This window comes from Bombus huntii, chromosome 10 (assembly GCF_024542735.1).
Source record: "Bombus huntii isolate Logan2020A chromosome 10, iyBomHunt1.1, whole genome shotgun sequence".
Lineage (NCBI taxonomy): Eukaryota > Metazoa > Arthropoda > Insecta > Hymenoptera > Apidae > Bombus > Bombus huntii.
Window position 1 is genome coordinate 11,845,531 of NC_066247.1, and position 27,758 is coordinate 11,873,288.

The following is a 27,758-nucleotide window of genomic DNA, read 5'->3' on the forward strand; positions in this document are numbered from 1 at the left end:
AAATCACATATATATATATATATAAATCTTATTAAATATTTGTTAAGATATATAATGTATACAACAAAAATATTAAAAATAATTAAGTATACATATTTTTTTTATAAAGGCGTATATTAAATATTCATAAAATAATTTCTGTTTCATTTAGTCATAGCCAACATTGAAGAATGTTTTATTTGATTATTCCTTATTGGGATATTATAAGATAATAATTATAAATAAAATATAAAAATCAAATATAATCTACATAAGAACCAAAAATGTATTTTAATACTTATTAACTTAAATTATAATCACTATATTGTAGAAGTAATTAGGGAGTTAATCTAAAAATATGTAAATTGTTTATGTTATTTAAGATCTCTATTAAAATAGATTTCGTACATAATTAATTTTACGTGATTACAATACTTGTAGATAAGAGTTCTGTACTATTGTTATTTCTTAAAATTTATGTCTCCATTTAATCAGTATCATTCTATTATATAAAAAAGTATACATTCCTATAAATGTTTATGATAATTTACAGATATTATCACATTTTTATGCATAACAACAAAATAGCCAATATTCACAGCATTTACCGTATATGAATATCAGCAATATCTTTTGATTCTGCTTGTAGTCAAATGATATACTTATAGATGAAACTATTTACAATACGAATCTATGATTAATAAATTTCTGCCATAAGTAATAAAACTAGAGATGTCCAACCAGTGAATGGATGACTACCTTTTGCTTCTCCATGAACATCTCCATAATTTTCCCATACGTATCCAGTTTTCTTATATTGCTTAATAACGTTTTGTATTAAATTCTTTCTTAAATTCTGATAAATTTTTCTCGCTTTGTCTTGATATGGACCTTCAATGTTAGAATAGTAGTGCGTTGCTCGTACTGTCAAATAATTCAAATTCATCCAAATAGCTCCTCTCCAGTAAGGACCATCGTGTTCAGTATTATATTCCATGTAAAGCGGTGATATCTTTGCGAGTGATCGTAAGCCATATTTAGTCCACAATAGGTCAGGATTGGTTAAATCCTGTAGTACTTTGCCTAACTGTGGAGAACTGGGATTAATAATTTGTAAAATAAATGGAAATAACGAGACATATCCGAAAGAAGAATCAATGTATCTTAGAGTTGGATCTTCCATTACAACTCGTATTGTTTCCGACGGTTGTAGATGTGATCTTGAAGACGGAGTTACTTTTCGTAGAATTACTTTATCTGTATGCAATCCGAAATCAGCATACGTTTGTGTACTTGGTGACCAATGTAGCTTATTTAATAAACTATTATCAGATAAGTACTGATAGGTCTCTTGATATTTATTATTAGAGTGACTTAACATTTCGCTGATCTGATGCATAATATCAGCTGCAAATGCAATCCAGCAACGTAAATCGACATGTCGTTCATCGACATTTGGATGAGAAGCTCTTGGATAATCATCTAATCCAGATGTGAGCGTTTTTGGATTTAATTCTTTATTAGTTGTTCCATCTCTACCTCTCCATCTATACGTACTTGATATATCTCCAATTTGCGTAGTATTAAACCAATTAAACCATGTCTGAAGACGAGGGTACAAATTATCAAAAAATTGGAAATGTTTTTCTAATATCTCTTCTTTTTTGTGCTTAAGTATAAAATGCAATGTTAAAAAAAATGTAGGTGGATTTGCATTTGTATTTATTTGAGTTACGAACTCTTCTGGAACTTTCGCTAGAGCTTCTTGACCCAAAATCATTTCTCTCGGAATCCATCCTTCGACGTTCATTAAGTCGAACCAATGATTTATAATATCTAGTTCGATTTCTAAATCCCAAACTGATATAAGCAAGCCATGAAAACCTTCGTCCCATAGAAATCCTCGTGGAAAGAAGCTTCTACTAGGTACAGCAGTATATAAAGGTGCTTTCCAGTAAGGCACAGGACCTTTAGTATATTGACTTTGGACTTGTGAACTTCCATAGAAGTAGCCTATAGAGCCTATCATATTCGATAGCGTCATTTTTGCAAATTTAATTTCTTCTTCTGTATAACCCTTCGACTTTAATTTAAACACCTTCTCAAACTTGTCATCAAATAATTTTCGGTGTGTTTCTAAAGTACGGTCATAATTTTGACCAATTAATTTGTTGACTCTGTTAATAAAACTACCTGATTCATAACTAATTTCAATTTCAAAAGGAATTTTCCCTGTTATTTGTGTTGCAATAAAATTTGCATCTCTTCTTTTTCCATCTACCGATAATGGTATTTGTTCACCTGCTAGAACTATGTATTCCTTTGATGATCCTTTATGAAATGCTATCCTTAGATTTTGGAGAACTGTTTCTTTCAAGGCATTTAAGCCAGGAGCAACAGTTGCTAGAAAAGAATGCTCCTCTACAGTTCCATGTATCATATTAAGATTTATAGTAAACGAACCTAAACCTTGAGTATTTCCCTCTACACCTGTTAACTGTTTTTCATCGCCAAGATTAACTTTAATCCATCCTTTAACATTCTCTTCAATGGCAGTATAGAAAAGTAATGAAATTTCTTCACCATCTCGTATCTTATCCTTAGAAGTTACAGAAATTCTTGCAGTCCAATCTCCACCATGTTTACCACCAGGTCTTTTAACAAATGTAGTAGTTAAAATAGCTGAATTATCCACTATTTCTTGAACACCAAATGTTCTTCCATCATGCTCCATCCATGCATATCTAAATACAAATTAAATAACAACTATTATACAAAAAGTTGTCAAAATAGCATTGAATGAAATAAATTTTATTCACCTATCTAGTCTATCACTTTGTTCACACCAATGTCTAAGGCCACTTCTATCCTGACGCAATAAATGTGGGAAATACCACATCAATCCTGTTATTAAAGAATGTGGATCTCGAGTTTTTAATCCAAAATAAACACCTGATCTATAGGTACCCCAATATCTGTCTGCAACATCCAATCCAGAGGCTGTAACTAGCTATTTTTCATAAGTAAATAATACCATTATTAGTTTTGATAGAATTTTTGTATGAAAGTAAAAATATTTTTAATAACTTAGTTGAAACAAAATAATAAATAAAAATAAAAGTATACAACATACCTTTTTTACATCATATGGAGTATTCACTCTTGTTTCTAAGTATCCTCTATAACTGAACCAAATAGCAACAGCAATGCATAAAACCATAACTGAAATGTTCAATATGGACATTTTAAATTTACTTTCTTTTTTTGAAATAACAGATTTAGGTTTTGATTTTGTAAATTTATCTTGTATTTTATTTTTTGCCATTCTATGTACCCTGAAATAAATCATAAATATTATTTTCTGGTATTTCCATGTTTATAATTTCATGGATTTGCAAACATAAATCATTAAAAAGATAATATGAAAACGTGATAATAAATACCTTAATGAACAATAAATGTGTTTTATTGTAACAACAATAATTTCTATTGATATAAAACAGCAGTGAAATTAAACAATAAATTAATTCTCAATTCATCCCTATACTCGGTATATTTGAATTCTTACAGGTTATATTTAATGATTGCTTTATTAGATACTAAATAAAAATTGGAATATAAAACACACTTATGTATTAAAAAATCCTGTGCAAAAAAGTAAAACTACAGTGCTCCCAAGTTACATCATTTATTTTTACCGACCTTATCAGTGAATGATAAAAGCATTCCATACATATTTGAAAATAATGTCACAGCACGTATAGTCATCTGAGGTTGTACCTGGTAATACCATTGACTCGTCTGTGGTAATACTATGAACTGAATAAAACAATTCTGTTTAACATTTTTACTTTTATTTACCCAATAGTTGCATATTTTACAAATAAAGCATTCCTATATATACCTTTGATTAGTAGTACATATTTATGTATATACTACCAAATTGGTGTACGTTGTTTAAATTTTCAAATGGAAATATATATTTAAATAAGTAAGTTAAATGCAATTCTTTTATAAGTAGAGTTGATGTCTTTTAATTTCCATTTGAACTTTAACCAAGTACAGTAAGTGTAAAATGATTATTTAGATAATACAACATAATTAAGTAAATACATATGTATCTATCATGATCAGGAAAATGTAACATTGGGATTAGCGGTTTCTTGTATATAATTCAAGACGTGTATAATTTGTTTACATTTAGTATCTCCAATATCTTATATGTATATATATATTTATTTTTAAAAATGTTAAAACAATTATGTATATACAATATCAGCAATATATAGATTTTTCCTTGAATATTAAGAGTAAACAACAAAATATTCCCTCTCAAAATTGTAACACAAATGAAATTGTGAATAATTAATTTTTCCCTTAATTTACAACATATATTAGGTAAAATATTTCACAGCCAATAGTACACATTAACTGCAATAAACTTAAAAATGTAGCAAGTGGGACATACTCAATAAGTTTTACATAATTTCGTTTGTAATACTTTGTTTTGATAGTGAGACACTTTTAGTAAATAATATGTCTGTTGTGTCTGTTTAAAAATATGATTTGTTTCTTTCTTACAATGACTGACCAAAATTGAAAGGTATAGATACAAAAATAATTAAAATATATTGATAAAGTAGGACCTTAAAAATCGTTGTTTCATGTAAAAGGCAGGTTTTGTAATATGTATATATGAGCTGGCCTTTTTGATATAAAATTATAATATATAAAACTAATGAAATAAAATAATGCATATACTACAACTAATATTAAAGTACATAATACAGAAATGAGAAACATCTGTATGTACATATATAGGAATTTCATTAGCATAAAGTACAATACTAAAATACAATGTACTATTCTATAATGTATATCTTCTTATAATCTTTATTATGTTATCTTTGTTTATCGATAATTTTATAATGATAATATATCCTATAGTAGCATATATGATTCACCTCGAATAACATTTTTTATAACATTTCATTAATTCAGAAATTATCCATTTTCCTGAAATTATTCAAAATTCATTTATGAGTTAACAAATATAATAAATATACTAAGTACAATAACACTGTATCAATTTTCTACCTTTGATCTTTTTCTGTGGATTTAACAACCTATATAATCTGACAATTAATTTTGTACATTATATTGCTTTCTTCTGAGTTAATATTAATATATTACCAACAAACATTATATTATATTATTCAAAAATATACAACAAGTGGCTAAATAGTAAGATTTTGCAACTATTAAAATACATATTATAGTTTATAAACCTTTAAAATAAAAGTCAACAATAAACAATTTTTAAATATAAATAATATTGTAAACATCGATATTTTAAAAATAATTATCAGAATCATCTAAATGCTTCAAACTTGTTTTTTAATTTTTGATATTTTCTCTGATTTTATTAAATATTGTACTAAATATTAATTGACTTATCTTACTATATTTGAAGGAATATGCATATTGACATATCAAAAGATAACACTGTCAAAATAATTTATCCAAAGGTGAATCTTCAAATACATGCCTTTTTTAAATGTGCATATACAAGTTATTATGTGCAATACAAATGCACACAAAAATTTGTATAGACATTTAGAAAATGATTGTGTTTAGTAATATAATATGCTGTTTAAATTTACTTATATTCATTACTTCTTTAAAAATATTGAAAAGGTAATACTGTTGTTTTGTGCAAAACATTACATTTGATAATAATAAAGTTTAGATATTATTAGTACAGGAAATTATAATGTAATCTACAAATGAACATTCACAAAATAAATAACAAAAAGAGTTTAAAATCATAAATAGCATGTTTATATCTGTATTCAATTTATACAGGTTGTGGAGTATCTTTTTCTCATATATAGTGCTTCTAATTTTTGTACACACTTTCTATAATAGTGTGATTAAGCAAATACTGTATCTACTATAAATCTCTCTTAGTAATAACATGTCCTTTTTCTATGATCATTGATAGAATTATATTATTTCTAAGTGAAAAGAAGTGAATTTTTTTAATAGTATTTTAATATTCTAGCACAAATAAATTACGCAAAAGAATGCTAACTGGTGATTTTAAATTTAAAATATGAAGTTGTAATTGCTTTAAAACATACAAATGATCAGTATAAGGATATTAAACTAATTTTAATGGGATTACAGTTGGTAATTTGTGGAATAATGGATTTAAGCAGAAATATGCTTTTACAGAAAATTAATTTTGTATTGCAATAATATTCCAAAAGATAAACAACAGATATTTATAAGATATATGAGACATGCTTTGTTTAAAAAGTAACTGCATATATATTGTAACATAGAACAAGTATAACAGATATTCTTATGGCCAGCGCTTACCAGTTAATATCTTTTAATGAATGTGTAGAATACACTAACTTTTCTTCCTCCTCGAATATTAGCTTAGATATTCCGATGTTAATATTGTTTGAACTCTCTTGCTTTATTTCATGACAATTGACACTGTTACAACGCAAATGGACAGACGAATCAGCACATTTTGCTGTTGCGTATCTCTTTAGAATATATTTTTGTTATAAAATATTATTTTTTTTATTTTAAACATGTAAATAAATATCTGAGAAGTAATTTAACTTAATCTAGAGAAATAAAATTATATATTAAATACAAATATTTCAATACAAATTTTGAGTAACTACATTATAGGAATATTAAGTATTACAGTTAAAAATAAAAATGTAAAACGTTCCTCAGAAATATGCAACATGTGTTAATTGTAAGTAATAATTTACTTAATGTATGTTTAAATTAATGTATTGATTCGACTGGCCAGTTGCGTTGATTACGGTTCATTTTCTCAAACTATCCTTACTACTTGTACGGCTAGTTGAAGCTGTACTTGATTCTCCAGGACCTCCAGTACCTACTGCATCTCCATTAATACTGGATCCAGCAAGAGATGCTGTCGGTGTAACTGGAGCTGAACGCCTCCTTACTTTTGTCAAAGCTTTATCTAATCGTTGTATAAACATGTCCACATCTGATTTCTTCATACCTAAAGCTGCAGCAGCAGTTAAGTATGGTACTGGATAATTACTATTATGAGCTCCCCAACCTAATTTAAATTAAATGAATGAAAAATATAATGAATTTGAAAGTGTCATTAAAATATACTAGACACACTTTTGTTCACATACCTTCAAACTTATATGAAACAATATGCTTAGTTTCTGTTGTTGTTATTACTCTTGTACCACTAACATTGCGGAGAAATAACATCAAACCTAACATTGTAACTTGTTTATTATCATGCTGATGACTTAAACACTGAAGAGTCATTCCCATTGATATATGATTTCCTTTAGTGTCTAGCAATCTTTCATCATGTCTGGCTGCTAACTTGCCAAGTTCTTCCTTTAAATATGAATACATTTCTTTACGTTGTGTTATTAATTGTTTGTAACCCGCCATTCCTAAGCTTAGTAATGTTATCATTACATCCATAATAGAGCTGGCACTTGCACGACCTGGGTACATTTTTGATATGCGATCTAACAGATTTTTGTCAAAAGAGCCAATAATTGCACCACCAACTGGTACTAGAAAGTTTTTATCTGTGCTTTGAACGAAAGCATCGACGCGGCCCTTACGTGATGCTTCTTGAATCAAATGCATACATCTCGTACTCTGTAAGCTATTGACAAAGTATAATGTAACATCTGTTCAAATATAATATGTTTAAAATGCTATAGTACATATATAATATACATAAACATACCCATATGCATTATTTACTAAATGTGGAATGTTATATTGAGTACAAAGCGCTGCAATAGAATCAATAGAATCACATGCCCTGGGTGCAAAGCAACTAGTTGTTGTTAGCACACAAGCAGCACTTTCACCTAAAGCTGCCATTTGAGATTCAAGTCTTTGCATATCTGTCTTTAATTCATCTCCAACTATCTTGGTTTCAATAACAATCGGTTCTAATCCAGCTGTGATTATTGATTTAAAGCTTGATTTTTGATCAATTCTAGGCCACAGGACATACTTGGCTCGTGGTCTATCCTGTTTAAATGTTAACATACATAATACCAAGCTCATGCCTGTAGCCATTGGTGATAGAAAACAACCTGCTATGCTTTTTACACCTGCAATGAAAAAATATTTAATATAGCACTTAGATAACAAAAATTTTAAGAGCTTTAATAAAATTGAGCAACCTTAATTTAAAATTATTTATCTTACCCATATATCGAATGACTTCAAGTACTAAAGCATTTGTTAATTTATACATTAGGCTACTTCCTGCAGCTTTTGGTTGTACTTCTTCTAAATCACTTGATCTTCCTATGCCATGACCCATTCGAAAATGTCGCCTTGCAACAATGTTCGATACGATTCTTGCTTCACGTTCTCCAACACTACAATTGGAAGGAAAATTGTTGCTGTCCATTTGTGACAGATCTGAGAGAAAAGCTTCTATTGTTACATCATCCCAACCCTCTTCTGGCCATTTTTGCTATTTTGAAATAATTTATATTAGTAATTAAATGATATAATACAATTATATTAATATATTAGTAATTAAATGATATCGGCAAAATATTAATTGAAATCTTACATGTTCGATGAAGTGTCTTATAAGATTTTCACGTGCTTTTTTTGCATTTAAACCTTGTTGTACATAGGTTGAAGGAATAAGTCTTTCAGCTAAACTGAATGCCTGATTATTCATCTTCTTAATTTATTTAATTCTTTCACACACTTAGGCCAGAAATATTAGAAAGTTTGATGTCTTAGCACAGCATTGCTTTTAATAATTAATATCAAATGATTAGAATAATTATTAATTTACAGATAATATGAACATGAAATGCTCATCATACAACACAAAAAAATGATATAACTTTATATAAAAATATTCTTCTATGGTATTCAAATGCATAAACATTTAATACAAAATTATATTATACTTAAATAAAAGATATTGCTCCATGAATGATTTTTATGTAAATAGAAGGTGCAACAATGTTGATGGTATTATAGAAAAGAAAACAAAGTTTCCATATAAAAATGAAATTTATTAAAATGTCAAATATATGGGTACAAAAAATCATACATTACATATTATAACATGCAAAAGCTAATTACAAATCAAAAAGATATGTATGCAACTTAAAAAAATATATAAAATCACATTTGTATATCAATAAATATTCGTAACTATATTTCAGAAAAAAATACAGTGCGAAAATATAATATTACATAATTTCATAGAATATGAATAAAAATTAATTAAATAGCGAAAAATCATTAAGTAACCATAAACATCAGTATCACATAAAATCAAAGAACGAACGCGCTGTTGTTTATTTAAACGAATCTAACAAAATACAACAAATTCAACATCGATATAAAGGTTATGTACTTTTATTATGTATGGATTAAAACACTATTCACAAAAAAAATGAGAAAAGAATAAATAGTTACAATATCTGAAGTTCTGTTAAAAGCTAGCAAACAATAAATAAAAAGAAGGTTGATTCGAATGACACAGTTTCGTGGAACGGTGTAATAAACGATATATCATAGAATAAGAAAATGGGTTGGGCTACGATGAATATTCGTGTGCTGGCGGTGCACTTGATGATCATGCACTACCTGACGCATTCCAAAGACTCCGAGCCGTAATATTTCATACGCGCATTTAACGGAACTTGAATTGAGCAAATATACACACGACCTGTGTCGCCGTGGTCATCGGGAATTGTCAGCAGACGACAGGTTGTTAGAGGTTATGTCGTGTCGAGGTCACCTAAATCGGATTAATTTTACGCAATAAGAGAGGATGCAACGTAATTGTTTGGCCACAGGGGACTCAGGACTGCGTTTTAATTGTCATTAGTTACACGATGTGTACCGCGGACGCGTGGAGAATAGCAAAATTTACGAATTACGGAATTTTACCTCGAATTATGGCGTTCAGGCGACAGCGGACGGACGGGTTACGCACGGCGCTACGAACGAATTCGTTCGCCGCCTTTACAGGTCAAAGTGATTCGCATACAACTTACAACTCAACTATCCGGCAGGTGCATCATTTACTGATAATTACCTTGTTACCTCCTTCCCATTGAAAAATCATCGATCATCACATGCTGATACGAAAAATGGAAACGTAGCGCAGAATCAGCGATTTTTTAAGTATGTAGTGTAATTTTATCAACTTTCTTATAATAATTTAAAAAATTGTTTAAAAATTCATTCGCAAATAGTTCTTTAAAATTATCTTAATGTCTATTAATTGGTCTTCCCTTTTTTTAGAAAAATATTTATGTTGCTTTTCTTTATTTAGTGATTGTAATACTTTATGCATATATAATCTACGTAAAATGAAAATAGGTTGTTGTAATATTATCAGCATAAAAATAGTATTAAAATATTACCTTGCACAAAATTACTTTATTGCATTTAAATCCTTTTTACTTAACGTTTGCATTTATATTTGGAAACTTTATATTTTTATAGTAACTTTATAATCTTTTATAATTTTTTGTTAAAATCTCGTAATAAATCTGTTACAATTTTACATAAACCTTCAAATCTATCGATGTAGCGTCATTAAATATTTATGACATACGCACGCATGCATGTACACACACACGCGCACACGTACATATAGTTGTTCTCATGAATATTACGATGATATTACGTAATCACTTTCTTTCATATACGTCAATTAACAAAGATTTTCATTATTAATAGACGCTACGGAATACTAAAATCTTAACTATTTTCATCTCAACTGAACCTCTGAATCTCATCTCTGAATATTGCACATCTTGCAATTTGAATTAAATCTATTACATTGTAAATCGTATATCGTATCCATTGTCAAATTATTCACTATATAAAGAAGAAATTACTTTATTATAAATTGCAATGCATTTTCAATGTATCTCATCTATTTCTAATATTTCAGTTTAAATGAATTTTAGGCACATGTGTCATGAATAGGTTACGGATATGTTTATGTAAATTCATATATCTATGAATATAATTGAAGAAATAGAGCCTAAACAAAGATTTCTTATGTCAAATATTATAATGATATAATATTTTAAATATTACAATATATACTATGGTAAAATTACGAGTATACATAGTCTTTGAATATGTATTTTTCATAAATACTAAATACATAAATATCCGTGGTCTAGTAATAATATTTAGTAGATGAATCAAACCTTTCATAGATTGTTTCTATTGTTCATAAAATATAAATTAATTTTTTAAATATCCAGTCTAATTATAACGAGTACTATACTTTGTTATATATTTTTGCATATTATGTACATTTTTGCACGTTGAAATTTCCTATAAATGTATAAACATATGCAGTCTTATCATGAATATATGAGTAGCCGAAACCAGCATAGGAATAGTTTGATTTTCTGCATTGGCATACCTGCCTACACGTTAACCCTATTCAGTGAATAGATCTTATAGTTTGCGGTGAGGTTCGCATTGTGGTGATAGTGTGGAATTGGTATTCGAATGACAGGTTGTCGTGCTGTGTGTTAGTATTCAAGTTAAGTAACAAGAATATTTCAAAATTATTCTGTGTCTGTATTTATATAAAACATTGAATATAGCACTGAAAATTTCGAGCTTATTAGGTACGTTCTCTTTAAACTTCCGATAACGAATTCAATTGGCGGATACTTGATATCAATGGCTGAATAATTTTTTATCATTTTTCCGAATAACATTATTTTGCGACAATTTGTTTCTGGCTTTTATATCGATTAAACAATTTAGCAGGTGACAATTTGATATTTTAAAATAATATCATTGCAACTGATAATTATCATTGTTTCGTGACATGATTATTTTATTGTTATTTTCTGCTTTATAACTATTTGCAGTTTTTGCTGTTTACAATTTGCTTAAAAGTATATCTTTTGTATAACACGCAAATGTTTACTGTTATTAAAAAGAAATTTTAATTATGATATGTTTGGATTAATTTCATTTTTAAACATGTTTTTAATTATTGAATGATACAGTGATACAATAATAATTCTGATGATATGTTAAGTCATAGTTTTTAAAATAATATTTTGCATAAAAATCTGTCGTGGTAAAAGATTATCATGTGCGAAAATATTTAGAAATTTATTTTATCGATAAATTGACAAATTTTTTTTTTCTATCTTTCTAGTTAATCATGGAATTGGAGAATTGTAATTCGCACGGGGATCATGTTCCTACTACACCTCAACACGAAAATGATCCCAGTGGAAATAAAAAGTGGTATCGACAAGCTAGTCAAAGGTTAGTGATTAATATCTCGTTAACTGTATCTGACAAACGTTTAAAATTCGCTGAAGCTTGATTAAAAAATTGATAAAACAGAGTAATGTTTTGAAAAATATTAATAGAATAATAATTTTCTATCTAAATTTAATTCTTAATAATAAAAGATTATTTTCACTCCATAATTACTATCTATATACGTATATTTAATGTTTTTAAATTTGTTTATTTTATCGTATATTTTACTTATTGGAAAGCATTATTGGTGTAAATATACCACATTTTTACGTCGTTATAAGAAATTTAATTATTTTCAATAGACTAAATTATTGTTCAATTATTTTGGGCAGTGTATCATTAAATGCATACGCAATATGCCCATGAAACATATGTCGAATTCACTATCGTATAATCGTTAATATTTTATAATAAATGAAGTGCTTTATTATACTGAGAAAATTTATTTATTTATGGGAAACATAAAGGTGTAAAAATGCACATGATATGTAAAAATATATAAAATATTCAAGATAATTACAATATGTAACTGATGAAATGAATGTGTATTTAGTTTTTATTCTTTTTAATTATATGTATTCATAGAAATATGAATTTGCACGAACATCTGCAGTCCACTTATTATTATCTCAGACGAGCCACCCGACTCTAAGGCACAAAATTTTACGGTATTCACAAGATCGCCAAGGCCGTACCAACAGCCTACGCATTATCAGAGGCGGCTCGATCATATTACGCGAAAATAACTGGTTTAACTTTATATATTTCCATCATGATTGTGAGTGATTTTATGGTCTTGAAAAAGTAAACTTCTGCACTTTCGCCGTTGTACCATAGTTTTTCACATTTGAACGATTACAGTTTATGTTTTGATGCTCGTTTGATCAGAATTACTCAAGAAAATCGCGTGTGATATTTTTCTATACACTTCCTTCATCCATGCTGTCGAGACTTACATAGATAACGACTGTCAAAACATCTTACTGATAACAGTATATTTCCTATTCTGTCATAAAGACTTGTGTTTTTAATCATTAGCAAGGAGGTAATATATTTCAAGATTAAAAAGCTTTTCTATCGCTTTTTATCTGTCCCGAGTTATTTGGTTCCGTGGATTAAGAATCCATCTTATTTCAAATTCGAGTTTTATTATAGAGATATTCAAGATTATTTTATACTTCAATTCCATATTAATCTTTATTCATTTATCTTCTTTTTTTTATTATTGTTTCTGAAATCAGGGGATCATCTTTGCTTTAAATCCGTAAATGTTACTTTCCAGTTATTTATTTTCTTTTCTATTGTTTCCATTATTTCATTTTTATATACAAGGTTATCTTTTTAATTGGCCGAGTTCTTTCCAACATATTTTGGCAAGTTTCTTTCTAAGACGCATATGGTCTGTCATCGGTTGTATTAAATTTATATCTGGAATTTCAAATCGTTGTTAACTTTATATGACCTAATATATAACGCAGATTACGCTGCAATTTATAAAATACGCATCATAATGAATGAGTGTTATATAAAGAGTGATACAAAAAATAAAAATTCAAGTGATAAATTATTAAAATTGTAATGTTACCATCATCCTCTCTCATAAAATAAAAATCCATTTTTCCAGAAAATTTATATTTTCTCTTTCATTCATGAGACTGTAAAGGATATTTTGGTTTAATTGATTCTTGATTATATCAAATTTCTCTGTGTACTTTTCCTTCTAATCTATCATCGTCACGCGAATGACCCCTGCAGCCTTCTTATCGTCGTTGCTATTCTCGCCATATTTTCGTGTTGTTTGCTCGCGTGTAACTCGATTTGAGAATTTTCATTGAACTCAGTACGTCGTTGTCATTCGCGTTGGTAAGTTAATGAGCCGCGTAAATAACTCTGGATTTCATTCTCTGTCTCTTTCTCTTTTCCTGCGTTCTCTTTTCGGAACGTTCTATGATCGATTTTCCAACCGTTCAGTTTCAATCGATCTGTTATGAGCTGTGAAAATGTGGACGTGCTGATTACGCCAGGCAGAACTGGTAATTCTTCTTCTATTTCTATTTGTTCCTTTTATCAAGCTTACACGCATGGCGCGCCGTACTGTGCGTTTTTATCGAACAATAAAGTACAATACGCTATTAATATGCTAACGAAACGTGTTTAACTGGCGAAAAGTTAACTGAAAATTAGATTTCGTGAACTTTGTTAATAATCACGGATTAAATACTTTTTATGATATTTTTCACACAATTTTACTCACGTGACGATGTTTCTTCGACCAGTAACCAGCATTCGAATGTTCTGAAGCAGGGTGCAAAGTTCGATTCCCGGATGAGTCAAACATCTTTTACGAAGAATCCTTTTATCGATCAGTGTTTGGCTCCCCTTTAAATCACGGTATAGAAATGACCAAGAACAATTGTAGCGAACAAGACCTGGATAACTACAATGAGAGTGTCCTACGAACAGATAAGCGTGAATTAGGTCACAGGTAAATTTCTTTTCATATTTTATCATATCTACTTTACGATTGTGGTATCTCTTATAATTCATTACTCACCTGTGATTACATTACTTTCGAAAAATATTCATTACCAAATTTTATTAGTAGATAGAATATTAATCATTTTCAATGTCAGCGATGATAATTTCAGAAATGTGTGTGTTTGGAGATTTTATAGATTTAATTTATTGATGAAGTTTTTAATCATTTTTGAGAGACCAGATTTGAGTGTCGTGTTTCCCCTCGCCCCTCCCTTTCTCTCTCTCTCTCTCTCTCTCTCTCTCTCTCTCTCTCTCTCTCTCTCTCTCTACTATGACAATAATGCGCGCGCGCGTATCTGCAACGATCTGCATCTCGTCGTACAATTCCTGCAAGATGATTTAAAAGATGGACTGCTAATTTTTAAAGCATTCGATTCTTACCCGAACGTATCTATACACTAATTTTTACGTAAATATGGAAAACTTCTTTGTTCAATGCAGATGATGCAATGCTCGAGAGCATACAAGAATTTATAATACCTCTATAAATTTGAATAAAAAGAAATTATGTATATAGTACCTTTATTCCATAACTGGATAAAATTTGTATCGACGATACATGATCAGAATTATCAAAATATGATGTGATAAGAATTATTTATCTTTATTTATGCAGACTTTGTTTCTTAAACATCCAAATATGAGCGTAGTAAATACTATTTATGTATGCTATCCGTCTAGATATCTATGATAATAAGCTAAAAACAAATTCCATCGTACCATTAGCCGATATCTTTCCGAATGCAAGATGGAAACGCTAAACATATTGCAAAATACGATATTTCGCAATGCCCCTCCATGCCTCATTAAGTCAGTCCGGTGTGGCCTGTTCTTTTATCTCAGTTCGAATGCCACGTTCCACCTACGGAAATTTCCTCTAGTCAGAGTTCTTCGCTTAACTTCTAAAAAATTACATCACTCGACTTAATTCGATATTTCATCGATTATTTCGTTTCAGGTCTTAGGATTTGAAACTTCCGCAAAGTGCAGATCTTATAATAAGACTTCGACCTCGACTAGGTTACAGAAGTGGAACTCTGATCTCGATTCAGTTTGCTCGTCTCCTTCGATCGTTCAAATACTCTTCTTCTTTGTACCGTGTGTTATGTGCCATTCACAACGTGCTTCAAGCTTCTGAGCGCCTCGGGTAGAGAAATTTGAAAAAGAAATTCGAAGAGCATAGCTATATGTAATACGTGCCTATTCTCACGTTGCGGCTATCTTGAGACAAAGAGGCAACCGTCCTCTTTCTTGTATCGTGACTTATGCGAGTTCTTCGACCATATTACGTACCATATTTAGGAGAGAGAGGTCTTATGCATTTTTCATAACCAGGTCAAATATATGCACGAGCGTTTCTTTGATACATAAAAATATGTTCCGTGTTCCATGTGTACTACGCAGTTTATTCATGCCAATGTTATAGGTAGTATACGCGTCGAAGTGCGTTAAGCTTCATTCATTTAGGATTCAATATGTTCTAATAGATCCTAAGTATATCGCATTAAGGGTGCAATCTATTTAAAAAATCTTCACTAAGACATGATATACGTTAATTGTAATTTTTACTACAATATTAATTAGTAATAATTACTATAATGTCGCAACGCCGTACATGTATGTCATATTATCAGGTGCAAGTCGTTGTTCGAACAAAGCAAAATGCGACTGAGAAATGCGCTTTTAGTTATGTTTAGAATTTAATTTTAGCTGGCACATCTAACTAAATAAGTAGACGAACGCGTGCACGCGTGCACGATCGAAACAGAGATCTTAAATTCGACCCGTGTGAAATTGCTTTTTTCAATAAGAATAATAGAAGCTTGCATTGTGATGTTTCACTCGTTAATCAATTTTCTTTCTTATCAGTGATATATCGAATCATTCAATGAAGAAAAATTATCAAGGTGCGTTTCGTTATCATATTTTTTGTTGACATTCTTTTTTTTTTTAATCTGTTTGTGGAAATAGAATTTTCAGAAATTCTTAAGCAATTTTCTCGACACAACGATTTAAGTACATGATATTTTCTTTGAAACATTCAGTGGAAGGAGCTTATTCTATTCTATATTACATTCAGTGTTAAAATCTTTTTTTTTTCTTAATTTGTTCCTAGAAGTTCAATTTTCCAACGATTCATAAGTATTTTAACTGCAGTGTTTCGTACTTCTGCTCATATAAAAGACGAAGGTTTAAATAATTTTACAGTATAATAATAGTAATATAGTATATTAATCTTTTATCAAAGGTATGTTTGCAATAAACATCTTGTAATTCCTATGTGCATCCCCAATGTTTCATTTTATTAATTAAATTTTACTGTTTGATACTCGCGATATGTTATAATGGTAAAATAATATTTTAAAGAATTTCGTATAAAATACATAATATATTCATATACATTATTTTATGATAAGTGTCCAGATACTTTCGTGAGTTACTCTACATGATGTTGTACATTTTGTGTCGATAAAGTGATGAAGTGAAAACATCTATTACTCAAAACGCAAATGTATTATATTATGTAACATATATATATATATACATAATACCTGGCGCGTAAAATGTTTCATTTGCATTGGAATGTAGTAAAACTTAAAAACAAAGTATCTAAGAAAAGAGGTGTTTTCTCTCTTTATGCGTTATTCGTATCTATTTAAAAACATAATTTCCTTTAATAAGAAATTTGTCCCGCCTTTACGAGGAATTTCTTGTCTAGATTTTGAATTTTCTAAATTGATTAGTCACATCATTTTCGTTCGTTAACTCTGTGGTGATGGTGCAGACAGTGAATAAGTAGAGTGAAAGTGTGAACGATGCATAGCTTAGCAGAAACACATATAGGTACGTGGATCCTTGTACAATGCTTGACCGACTTAACCGAAAGTCGATAATGTGAAACAACCGGCAAAAGAAATTCACATTAGAACAATTAAAATCTGCGTTGAATTACATTGACCTTAAACCTTCATGGTGGTCGAGAATTGAAGGGTTCATCGCATAAACAATGAGATATTATATTTTCCAATCTTTCTAATAATAACACATTTTATAGAAATATAGATGTTAGACTCACAACATAGTCGGATTAATATTATAAAAAATAATCGATATAAGTAATTAATTAATGTGTAATATTTAATGTACGTAATGTAATATATTTAATGCGATAAGCAGTTGCGTAATATAATGAATATTTCATTAAAAAACGGGTAAAAATAAAAAATTTTCTCTTCTGGAAAAAGACAAAAATTGATGAAATATGAATTCTTCAATTGACTCACAAGAATAACAATCTTCGATTTTAGTCGTTCTAGAAACGATGCAACATGTTTTCCCATTATTTCGAATAACATATTTCTTCATCTTATGAAACACACGAGAAATTCATTTCCTACGATATTCTTCAGCTACGATGATTAACCAGTTGGAATTTCTCAATTACGACGCTGTAGTCCGTATACAATGCTTTATCTATAGTATACAGGATGCTTTATCTAGAGTATACAATCTGACTATACAATCGATGAGTAACTGAAAGACTTCCCCGAAACGTAGTAACAATTAGTGCACTTATCTATGTGTGTGTATATATATATATATATATATATATATATATATATATATATATATATATATATATATACATACATACACATATATATAGCGAGGATAAGATAGATCGGAAGTTTCAATAAAATGTAGGTTGCATGGTAAAGGTCGGGTCTAGATCAGTAACGAAGTAGCTCCTATATACTATGATCAACCAGGCTAACGTGACTCATGATGCATGGGTACTGGGTACGGTGATGGATGAATGTACGACGTACTGTTTTGTATAGTCGTTGAGTAAGATTGTGTTTGAAAAAAGTTAAGCATGTATTTTGAATGCAGAAATATTATAATGTGTACATATCATAACACGTTCCATAAAAATGGTTTAACATAAGGTGATGATAGTCATAAATGATTGTTTGACGACAAACTCATATATGTTATTAAAAAATTCATTTTTTTTTAGAAATTAAATAACGTTTCACATTTTAAGTAATTTTTAATAAAGGAGGTTTTACAGTGTATTGAAAGAAGGCATAAAAGATTCAATTGGTAAGGATATTTCACGTACGGATTATTTGTACGTGTTTTGAATTAGTCAAGAGATGAAATTTTTCTAAAAACTAGCCGTCAAGAAAGTTCTAGGTTTTTGATCGTGCTGGTACTCGCTGTACTCTAAGCTGTGATGCTCGGATCATCCTGCTTTTTGAGTTACATTTATAGATTTACTCCATAAAGTATAAATGATAGTATAGAAATGCAATAAATCTTGTTATACAGCATTGCGACACTCAGCAAGATAAAACAAGCATTCCTCATTAAATCTCACGTTAATTCCACATGCACAATAACGTCTATAAATTAACAGAATTGTAGGAGAATTTCATGACTGATAAATATGTAAAAATTCTGTAAAATATTTAAAAAGTGATGAATGAAACGCGAAAAATATATTACTCTGAAAAATTGTTAAAATTCTTTTATTCTATCATATTTTGAAATTTATAATGAATTTCTTTTATTTATTTAAGCTTCGAAACATCGGATCATGACGAAAATTTTGTTTCTTATATTGTAAAATATAGGCGATACAGACGATGCAGCGTGTATATTAACAAACCAATAATTAATTAAGCGAAAACAATATTATTGAGATAAGTATTATTAATTACGTAATAACGATAGATGGTAGTTCATAGTTGTGTATTAAGATAGTTACTATTCATAGTTATTCCCAAATACCGGGCATCAGTATGAGGCAACATACATATGTTAATACCGAGTGTGACCATGAAATTTTAATTGCAACGATATTCATTCCTATTTTAAGTGTTTCGTTATACCTACTCTACTGTTAAAGAGATCTTCATGTCTTACTAGAACGACAACAAGTGAGGTGTGCGTCCGGATTTTTGTCCGGAAGTCGATGAATCAATTGCTATCTGCGCGTATTAACTGGTAACTCGGCAAGTCAAGGTTCAGTTAACGTTCTATCATCGTGCGGATCGGATCGTAGTTTTTAGCCACGCGATTCTCACGTGTATTATCAGACCTACACTTTTCTTTTTATCAATTACTGTGATCATCATTTCCGTGCCTTTACGCGTGTAACATTTTTAGGAAAAGAACAGTGGTCTTTAAATTAGTGAAATCTTTCTAAAAAGAAAAAGATTGATTAAATAAAATCAGTGGATCAATAAAATTGCTAAATAATTACGACAATAATTAAGCTGAATTATCTTTCAAGTACAAACTTCAGTGATACGGTAAAGCCAACTGAAAATTGTGCATGTCAGAAACTCTTAATATTATCTACGTTAAAGCTAGATTAATTAAAAAAATGAATATAATATGACGTAATGTGGACTTAAGATATATTCTTGGTTATCAAAATTGTATTAAACGATAATTAAAGCCTCTTTTTATCAAGTAACGAAACTTTAATTTCTTTTTTCTTCAGAGTTAGTATACGTGACACATGCATCACTCATAATGTATACGATCTGGTTTTCTCGTTTCTTATTGCCACCGAATTTCGAATCGAACATTTTGTTATCCGTTATATACATGATCCGGATACATTATTAAGATTGCTTCGAATAAAACTAATTAAAGGGTAATTTTCATTCCGATTTAACAGTCAAATTGCTCACTAAGAGTTCCTTAACGAATATTTATCACGTCATATATGCATTCCTAAGTTTGATCTGAATGGAACCTTTGATCTTCTTGAAAAGGCACATTTAACCGAGATAATGCGGATAAATAGCGTTCATAAAGTTCGCCGCTTTTATAAATACCACTTCTTGGAATAATGCATTCATCGCGCCAGTGATAACATAAATTACATGTCTCAAGCGTAATTATACAAGATTGTTTACAATTAATTATTATTTTTATGTCGACTATACTACCGTTTCAAAGTATCCGAATGTTTAATGATTTGCTACAAGATGTATTTCAGTGATAGAATTGAGGCTAAATTTTACGCAATGATTTTATTCTTTATAATCATTATTATCATTCGAAAGAAATGAAATTCCAAAAATCATTCTTTGAATTTGAATCCATAATAAATTATCTAAAACAAAATCCATGATAATTTATTTCGAATATTCGATGATTATGTCGTAGGATATATATTTTTGAATTATTTTGCCATCTTTCTTGATATTCGTATCAACATACTGATGATTCGATCATTTTTCTACCATAATTCGTAGTGCAGGGAAAGTCAGTAAAATTCTATAGCTCAAAAAACGGATTAAGAATAGAGATCAAGAGTAGTAAAATTGCAGTGAAGACTTAACGAAGTATTCAACATAATTTTATTATTACTATTGATTTCTGTCTTGTTTTGAGCCATAGAATCTTCCTAACTTCAATTATAACACGAGTTTCATTTGTACACCCACGATGTATTCTTGTTCATTGAAGTGTTGCATTATTTTTCTTATGGAAAACCGGTTGTTTGGAATAACTTATTACCTTTCCAGTAAATGAATTTTCATAGGAATAATGAAATGCAATGGATCCTTTGTTCTCTGTAATTTAACAATAGACATAATCGTCACTATACCTAATACAATTTTACAACCTCTTAAATTCTACAACTGTATCGATTGTATGAAAAAATTAATTCCGTTACAAATAATCAAACACCTTTAATAGCAGTGTTGTTTCACAAATAACACATAAACGCGTCATGACTAGAAAGGAAGCCGATGTCTCGCGATAAACTTACGAAACGAAGGTGATATGTCTTGTTTTCGATTTAACTTCGTTAAACTTCACACGTATGTTCATTTTTTACCGATTCCCATTCTATCGAAGCTGTTATTACCGACTAACAGGTACGCATATCGATCACGAGGTGCTGATGATTATTTGAAAATAGGAAAAAATGTGGCTGAAGGATGTGCATGACGACGCCTTACTGGCTGCGAATTTCGTGAACTCGCGACGCAGCGTCCAAAACGAGTAAGTTCCTCGTTTTTCTCTTGTGTTAGAAATTTGTCCGTTGTCAAGATCAGTCTATAAGCTATCATCTATATCGTTGACGTAAGGGGTATAATAACATACAACTACTATTAGTAATTTACGAATAAATGTTGAGTATTATTAATATACACCAGTGTCGATTTTTATTCGCTTTTAACGTACCTCATCCAATGTTACATTGAACATTCATCATGTTTAGTGCTCCTGATAATTTCTAAAGTATCATTCTATCAAATGAACTTTAGTTATTACAAGTGGGAACTAGGCACACTTTGATATAACTTAATTAAGAGGGTAATTCATCTCAGACTCGTGAAAATTATCGGTATCATTGACAACTTTCGAAGTGAGAAGTTATAAAGTAAATCATAATTGTATTTGTAGTCATTTACTGTACATATTAACATTACAACGATAACTCTTTAACAAAGTGACTACGCTTATTCCACAATATTATTTCTCAATATGTGTTTTTATGATTATCATCCAGCTAGGCTGTACGATTGTTACAATACGATATATATCAGAATATAAAAGCAAAACATTTTTATCTACTATTCTATTATTAACCAAAAAACAGATACAAATATTTAAAAATATTTATTTTTGTGAAAATCGTGTAATAATATTCGTAAGTCCAATTAAACCACGTTTGGTCACATTATACAACTTCAACGCAACCATTTTATTGGAGTATTTTATTGGAGTTTATTGGGCAGTATTTATATTCTTGATAATATGTATCATAGATTTATTTTATAATTTTCCTCCGGAAATGTTGTCGAACATAGACATAATTATCACGTATCCGGGATGAATGTACTTTACTCTCATTGATATTAACAGTATTTAATATAGATCGAAAATACATAATTCAAATCGATCTAGTAACATTATTATCCATTTTTTGTTATTAAACAGACTTTATGTAATCGAAAGGTTTCGATTCAAAGAATCGAAATGCGTATATTTTGCATAAATTATGTAAAAAATATCGAAGCAAAAACAAGTTGCGTTACTTCGTTAACCTTTATCATCGATTTAATAAATTATTTTTCACTGTAATTAAGTGCACCGTCGTTGAAGTTGTGAATCTTATATAAATAGATACGATTATCGATCGGATAACATCAATCACTATTTTTTAAAATTGAGTTGATGGATATAATAAATCTTTTCTCGTCTTACTTATTCAACACTTCGTCCCCTATCCTTTCTTGCATATATTTTTATAATTCTTTTGCAAATCTCTAGTAAATACTGTGTCTTTAAAGTGTATAAGATAGTCTTTATTAACAATTAAATTTTCCATAAATTTATATTTGTTATGTACTATGAAGAAAGTTAGTTTTACATTATTTTTTATGTCAAGCGTATATTTTCTTCGTAATTTTTATACAACGCAAGAATATTTGCAATCAATAAAAGCAGAATCTTTGTTAAAATACTTGCAAAGAGTAGAGATTTGATAACATATACAGAATTGACTAATATTGAAAGGTCGGTGACGAAATTCTTTTTTATTTTAAATTAAAAAAGAAAAAGAAAAAGAAAAAAGAAAACGTTTCTATACCACAACGATAATAACAATTGAAATGCATTATTCATAGCCTCCAAATAAATCTTTTTCTGTATGTTCGTGTTAAGAGAGCGCAGAATATTTCATTAATACAAAAGCTTTTATTCAAAACAAACATGAATGATTCAGAAGATAAAATAGATGCAGCGAGGAGAATTAGCGATTCCGATATAGTGAGAATTCCACGCATGTCAATTTATTCAGATGAATTAGTTGCTACTTCAGAAATCTTTCTTAAGGCTCGGGAAATTGCTGTAAACAGGTTTGATGTAATTCTAAATAAAAAATAAAGTCAATTTCGAAGAAATTCGATTTTCCAAATAATTTTTTTTAAATTAAAGATTTAAGGAAGAAGCTTCGTTCTTCTAAGCTCTGATATATCATTTTTATAATTCACAACTGTGACATACTAATAAAAAATATATTTTTCATATCTTCATAAATGAATGCTTTAATTCATTAAATGTGATCACGCAGAAAATAAAAAAACGAGCGATTAAAATTTATTACCATTTACTTTTGTTGCAGAATTTTTGTGAATCGTAGCCTTCATTTAGAAAATATCAAGTTCTATGGATTCGACATGGATTACACGTTAGCAGGTAAATAAAAACGTATATTATTTCTTTTATAATAATCGGATTTAAGGAAATATAATTTAAAAAATTATAAACGTATTTTTGTTACGTTGTAATATTATTAAAATATTATTTGAAATATTTCAGAATACAAGTCGCCACAGTATGAACAACTGGGTTTTACACTATTGAAAGATCGTCTAGTGTCCCTGGGATATCCACAGGAAATTAAAGCATTCGAATATGATCCCAGTTTCCCGGTGCGGGGACTTTGGTTCGATACTCTTTATGGGAACCTCCTTAAAGTGGATGCCTATGGAAACATCCTAGTTTGCGTTCATGGTTTTGAATTTTTGAAACAGTAAGTCCTAACACACAGCTTATTTGTTAACTGAGGATTATATACATATAAATATGACATATAACATAACTTGATATTGTTACGAACGTTTTATTTTGGATATTTTATATATCTTAGCGTATTATGTACATTCTTTGTATTTTTCCATCTTCAAATTTACTATAAAGTGTATAAAAGTCCACAGTCTAGTTATTTGTAATTTGAAAAAGTAAACGTAAATTATTTAATACATTTTTCTTCGTATGTTTTAGTTCACAAGTATACGAACTTTATCCGAATAAATTTTTACAATTAGACGAGTCCAGGGTATACGTGCTCAATACATTGTTCAATCTTCCTGAGACATATTTATTAGCCTGTTTGATAGACTTTTTCACGAATTCGCCGCAATACACGCGAGAAAAGACAGGGGTAAAAGAGGGAGAGCTTACAATGAGCTTTAAAAGCATATTCCAAGATGTACGAAACGCTGTAGATTGGATACACCTTCACGGTAATTTAAAAACGAAAACTATCGAGAATTTGGACGAATACGTGAAGAAAGACAAGAGACTGCCGATGTTTCTTAATAGAATCAGAGAAAGTGGAGCAAAAATATTTCTTTTAACGAATAGCGACTATGTCTTTACTGATAAAATTATGACTTATCTTTTCGATTTTCCACATGGTGCAAAGGTATTTAATTTTAATTTATAAAAGTCTATTTTTTAATAAGCATAAGTTATTTTAAAAAGTTAATTCTTTCAAAGCCTGACGAACCGCATAGAAATTGGAAAACGTATTTTGATACTATCGTAGTAGATGCTAGGAAACCATTATTTTTTGGTGAGGGTACTATTTTGCGGCAAGTAGATACCAAAACTGGAGCTCTGAAACTTGGGACACACAAGGGCCCACTTCATACAGGTATTTGATAAAATATATTTTTATAAAATATGAAGAATTATTTTTATTTAATATATATTAAATTAACGCTATTAAATTAATTAATATATCTTATAAATTAATATTTCAATCTGATAAAAAAATTATAATAAAACGTTTTATGTAAAACAGGAGAAGTTTACTCAGGAGGTTCCTGTGATGTATTCACGGAATTGATAGGTGCAAAGGGTAAAGACGTATTATATGTTGGTGATCATATCTTCGGTGATATATTGAAGAGTAAAAAAATCAGAGGATGGCGAACATTCTTAATAGTGCCTGAACTGGTGCAAGAGCTTCATGTTTGGACGGACAAATGTCAATTATTTGCCGAGTTACAGAATTTAGACGTCATGCTAGGAGAAATGTACAAGTAAGAAAAAATTACTGTAATTAAGATTATAACAATTTTTATGAATCATAATTTCATTCCTTTTTTCTGTACAGAAATTTAGATAGCAGCACGAAAGAAAAACCTGATATTTCCAAGTTGCGAGCATCTATAAGGGACGTCACGCACAAAATGGATTTATCTTATGGAATGATGGGTTCATTATTCCGCAGTGGAAGTAGGCAAACCTTTTTCAGTAGTCAAGTAGTAAGGTATGCTGATCTTTATGCAGCAACCTTTTTGAACCTCATTTATTATCCATTTTCATACATGTTTCGAGCTCCTGCTATGTTGGTAAGTTAATTAAGACCTTTTATTTATTACTGTAAAATTTTTCAACTTTTATTTGATTGAATGTTTCTATTTCATATTATTAAGATGCCTCACGAGAGTACAGTTGCTCATGAACAGAGATTTGTTATGGAAACGCCAATGATTAGTCGATCTCGGACATTCAAACTTACTGATGAAGAAGAAGAAGAAAATAAACCTACTGTATGTGTTGAAAAGTTTGCTTTTTATTTTAATATTATTTATATATATATATATATGCAGAACACAATTTAAAGTGATTATGTTACTAATTATTAGAAAACTTTGTACGTGGATTGTCCGAATAATCAAATACCACACCCAAGGCCAGAAACTCCACGTAATGTGACGCATACCCACGATGAAGATTGTAGTGATGAAGACAGTGATTCTCAGAAACAAGCAAACCATATAAGATCGTGTACAAGGAATTCTAATTGTAAATGAATTACTTTCACTGACATTTCATTTGGTTACATTTTATTCTTGCATTCTTTTTTTGACCATTTACTGATATCACTAAAGGATTTAGTAGAATCTTGCTATATAAATATCTATGTTTAAAAATCTTGATCAAATCTATTAAAATTAATCAATAATAGATCTCATTCCTTTGTTTGCATGAAAAAAATTATTGTAATTGCATTAAGTTTCCATCACATTCATAAAATACATATTCCCGAATGATTATAAAATATAATATTAATATATATAAAGGGTAAGAGTAAAAAACGAGGAATGTTAATTTTTCTTAATTTTCCATTTTATAACACATTGTTCTGATTTAATAGTTTTGTAGCCCTAGTTCTCATAAAATTATAATGTTCAAAATGTCTCCATAAAATAGCATTAAAAATTTGATGTGCTGGCTAAAAACAGAGAATATTTACTCTATACTGGAATGAAACATGGATAAAAATGATGAATATTTTATTAATTATTCTTTTTTATGGTTTTTAAGTAAGATAGAAACTTAATTTTATGAACAATCCAGTTAAATTCATTGAACATTGTTCCTTCTCTAGTGGACTAAAATACTAAAACTTAATTTTTTCAATAAAGTTATTTTGTGACATTCCTCGTTTCTTCCCCTTATCATTATGGAAACTAAATTTTTTTTATTATCATACAAAATACGAGTCAAGAAGTTACGAAATATAAATTATTATAGATATCAGTGTAAATTAGTTTACACATATATATTTTTTCGTTGATTTAATTCAATATTTATTTAAATATATGTAAAATAGTACAAGGTATAACAAAAAGATTTAGGTACTCATATACAAGTTCATAAGTTAGTACAGTTGAACCTCGTTTGTTCGAACATGTCGGAGTACATAACAGTTCGGATAACCAAACAGTCCCACTAATAGACGTTCGCACGTATATTCGTTATAAGAGTAAGTGTTTATATGTATTATGAAATTACGCTCGACCGTAGTTCGGATAATTGGGGTTCAGCATTAACTTCTTTGAATAAACGAAGTTCTACTGTATATTGTATATTGGACTAGAACCTATTCAAACATAATATAGTTATTCATCTATTTATATCAATAACGTATTTTTTATAAAGGACAATAGAATTGATGTTTTATTGATTATTAACAACACAATAACGTTTTTTGATTGTATGTTATTTTCAACATGAATGATTCTCGCACAAGAAATTGGCGTTTATAGAGATGT

At 29.3% G+C, this 27,758-nt stretch overlaps 3 protein-coding genes and 2 long non-coding RNA genes across 23 annotated transcripts; 2 read left to right on the forward strand and 3 right to left on the reverse strand.

Moving 5' to 3' along the window:
* Positions 1-242: 242 nt before the first annotated feature.
* On the reverse strand, positions 243-6,501 carry LOC126870356 (uncharacterized). 3 transcript variants are annotated; one of them, XM_050627978.1, is made up of 5 exons: positions 6,364-6,501; positions 3,682-3,798; positions 3,113-3,314; positions 2,799-2,989; positions 243-2,723 (listed from the first exon to the last, which is right to left on the reverse strand). In XM_050627978.1, exons 2-5 carry the CDS (start codon positions 3,708-3,710, stop codon positions 677-679), a joined length of 2,469 nt encoding a protein of 822 aa, XP_050483935.1. In that variant the 5' UTR covers positions 3,711-3,798; positions 6,364-6,501; the 3' UTR covers positions 243-676. The 3 variants fall into 3 exon arrangements, with proteins under 3 accessions (XP_050483935.1, XP_050483936.1, XP_050483937.1); XM_050627979.1 differs by lacking the exon at positions 6,364-6,501 and having other exon boundaries at positions 3,423-3,798; XM_050627980.1 differs by lacking the exons at positions 3,682-3,798; positions 6,364-6,501 and having other exon boundaries at positions 2,799-2,958; positions 3,113-3,260.
* Positions 3,812-10,254, reverse strand: LOC126870363 (O-phosphoseryl-tRNA(Sec) selenium transferase). Of its 3 annotated transcripts, none has more exons than XM_050628010.1 (6): positions 10,106-10,254; positions 8,612-8,800; positions 8,236-8,509; positions 7,763-8,138; positions 7,182-7,678; positions 3,812-7,099 (listed from the first exon to the last, which is right to left on the reverse strand). In XM_050628010.1, exons 2-6 carry the CDS (start codon positions 8,723-8,725, stop codon positions 6,834-6,836), a joined length of 1,527 nt encoding a protein of 508 aa, XP_050483967.1. In that variant the 5' UTR covers positions 8,726-8,800; positions 10,106-10,254; the 3' UTR covers positions 3,812-6,833. The 3 variants fall into 3 exon arrangements, with proteins under 3 accessions (XP_050483967.1, XP_050483965.1, XP_050483966.1); XM_050628008.1 differs by lacking the exon at positions 10,106-10,254 and adding an exon at positions 9,958-10,105; XM_050628009.1 differs by lacking the exon at positions 10,106-10,254 and adding an exon at positions 9,652-9,800.
* On the forward strand, positions 9,801-26,933 carry LOC126870360 (cytosolic purine 5'-nucleotidase). 15 transcript variants are annotated; one of them, XM_050628004.1, is made up of 11 exons: positions 19,717-20,186; positions 21,417-21,673; positions 21,774-21,900; positions 24,029-24,102; positions 24,226-24,439; positions 24,691-25,114; positions 25,189-25,345; positions 25,496-25,736; positions 25,811-26,048; positions 26,133-26,249; positions 26,346-26,933. In XM_050628004.1, the coding sequence occupies exons 3-11, from the start codon at positions 21,824-21,826 to the stop codon at positions 26,511-26,513; spliced, it is 1,710 nt and encodes a 569-aa protein (XP_050483961.1). In that variant the 5' UTR covers positions 19,717-20,186; positions 21,417-21,673; positions 21,774-21,823; the 3' UTR covers positions 26,514-26,933. The 15 variants fall into 15 exon arrangements, with proteins under 15 accessions (XP_050483948.1, XP_050483949.1, XP_050483955.1 ...); XM_050628005.1 differs by having other exon boundaries at positions 21,592-21,673; XM_050627991.1 differs by lacking the exons at positions 19,717-20,186; positions 21,417-21,673; positions 21,774-21,900 and adding exons at positions 9,801-10,082; positions 12,215-12,327.
* LOC126870372 (uncharacterized) lies at positions 14,367-15,252 on the reverse strand. The gene is made up of 4 exons (XR_007691309.1): positions 15,136-15,252; positions 14,882-15,103; positions 14,582-14,780; positions 14,367-14,500 (listed from the first exon to the last, which is right to left on the reverse strand). It is a non-coding gene; the product is annotated as an uncharacterized LOC126870372 (long non-coding RNA).
* LOC126870374 (uncharacterized) lies at positions 16,639-17,710 on the forward strand. The gene is made up of 2 exons (XR_007691310.1): positions 16,639-16,772; positions 16,982-17,710. It is a non-coding gene; the product is annotated as an uncharacterized LOC126870374 (long non-coding RNA).
* Positions 26,934-27,758: the final 825 nt, after the last annotated feature.

What these genes read in the sequence shown, in the direction of transcription:
- LOC126870356 (XM_050627978.1), bottom strand. Translation starts at nt 3,710, where the DNA reads ATGGAATGCTTTTATCATTCACTGATAAG. An exon ending in TTTTATCATTCACTGATAAG is followed by an intron (nt 3,315 to 3,681) that starts GTCGGTAAAAAT and finishes GATTTATTTCAG; the next exon opens with GGTACATAGAATGGCAAAAA. An exon ending in CAAAGTGATAGACTAGATAG is followed by an intron (nt 2,724 to 2,798) that starts GTGAATAAAATT and finishes ATTTGTATTTAG; the next exon opens with ATATGCATGGATGGAGCATG.
- LOC126870363 (XM_050628010.1), bottom strand. Translation starts at nt 8,725, where the DNA reads ATGAATAATCAGGCATTCAGTTTAGCTGAAAGACTTATTCCTTCAACC. An exon ending in TTAGTAAATAATGCATATGG is followed by an intron (nt 7,679 to 7,762) that starts GTATGTTTATGT and finishes CTTTGTCAATAG; the next exon opens with CTTACAGAGTACGAGATGTA. An exon ending in TGTTTCATATAAGTTTGAAG is followed by an intron (nt 7,100 to 7,181) that starts GTATGTGAACAA and finishes AATTTAAATTAG; the next exon opens with GTTGGGGAGCTCATAATAGT.
- LOC126870360 (XM_050627991.1), top strand. Translation starts at nt 9,903, where the DNA reads ATGTGTACCGCGGACGCGTGGAGAATAGCAAAATTTACGAATTACGGA. An exon ending in GGTTTTGAATTTTTGAAACA is followed by an intron (nt 24,440 to 24,690) that starts GTAAGTCCTAAC and finishes CGTATGTTTTAG; the next exon opens with TTCACAAGTATACGAACTTT. An exon ending in ATGCTAGGAGAAATGTACAA is followed by an intron (nt 25,737 to 25,810) that starts GTAAGAAAAAAT and finishes TTTTCTGTACAG; the next exon opens with AAATTTAGATAGCAGCACGA.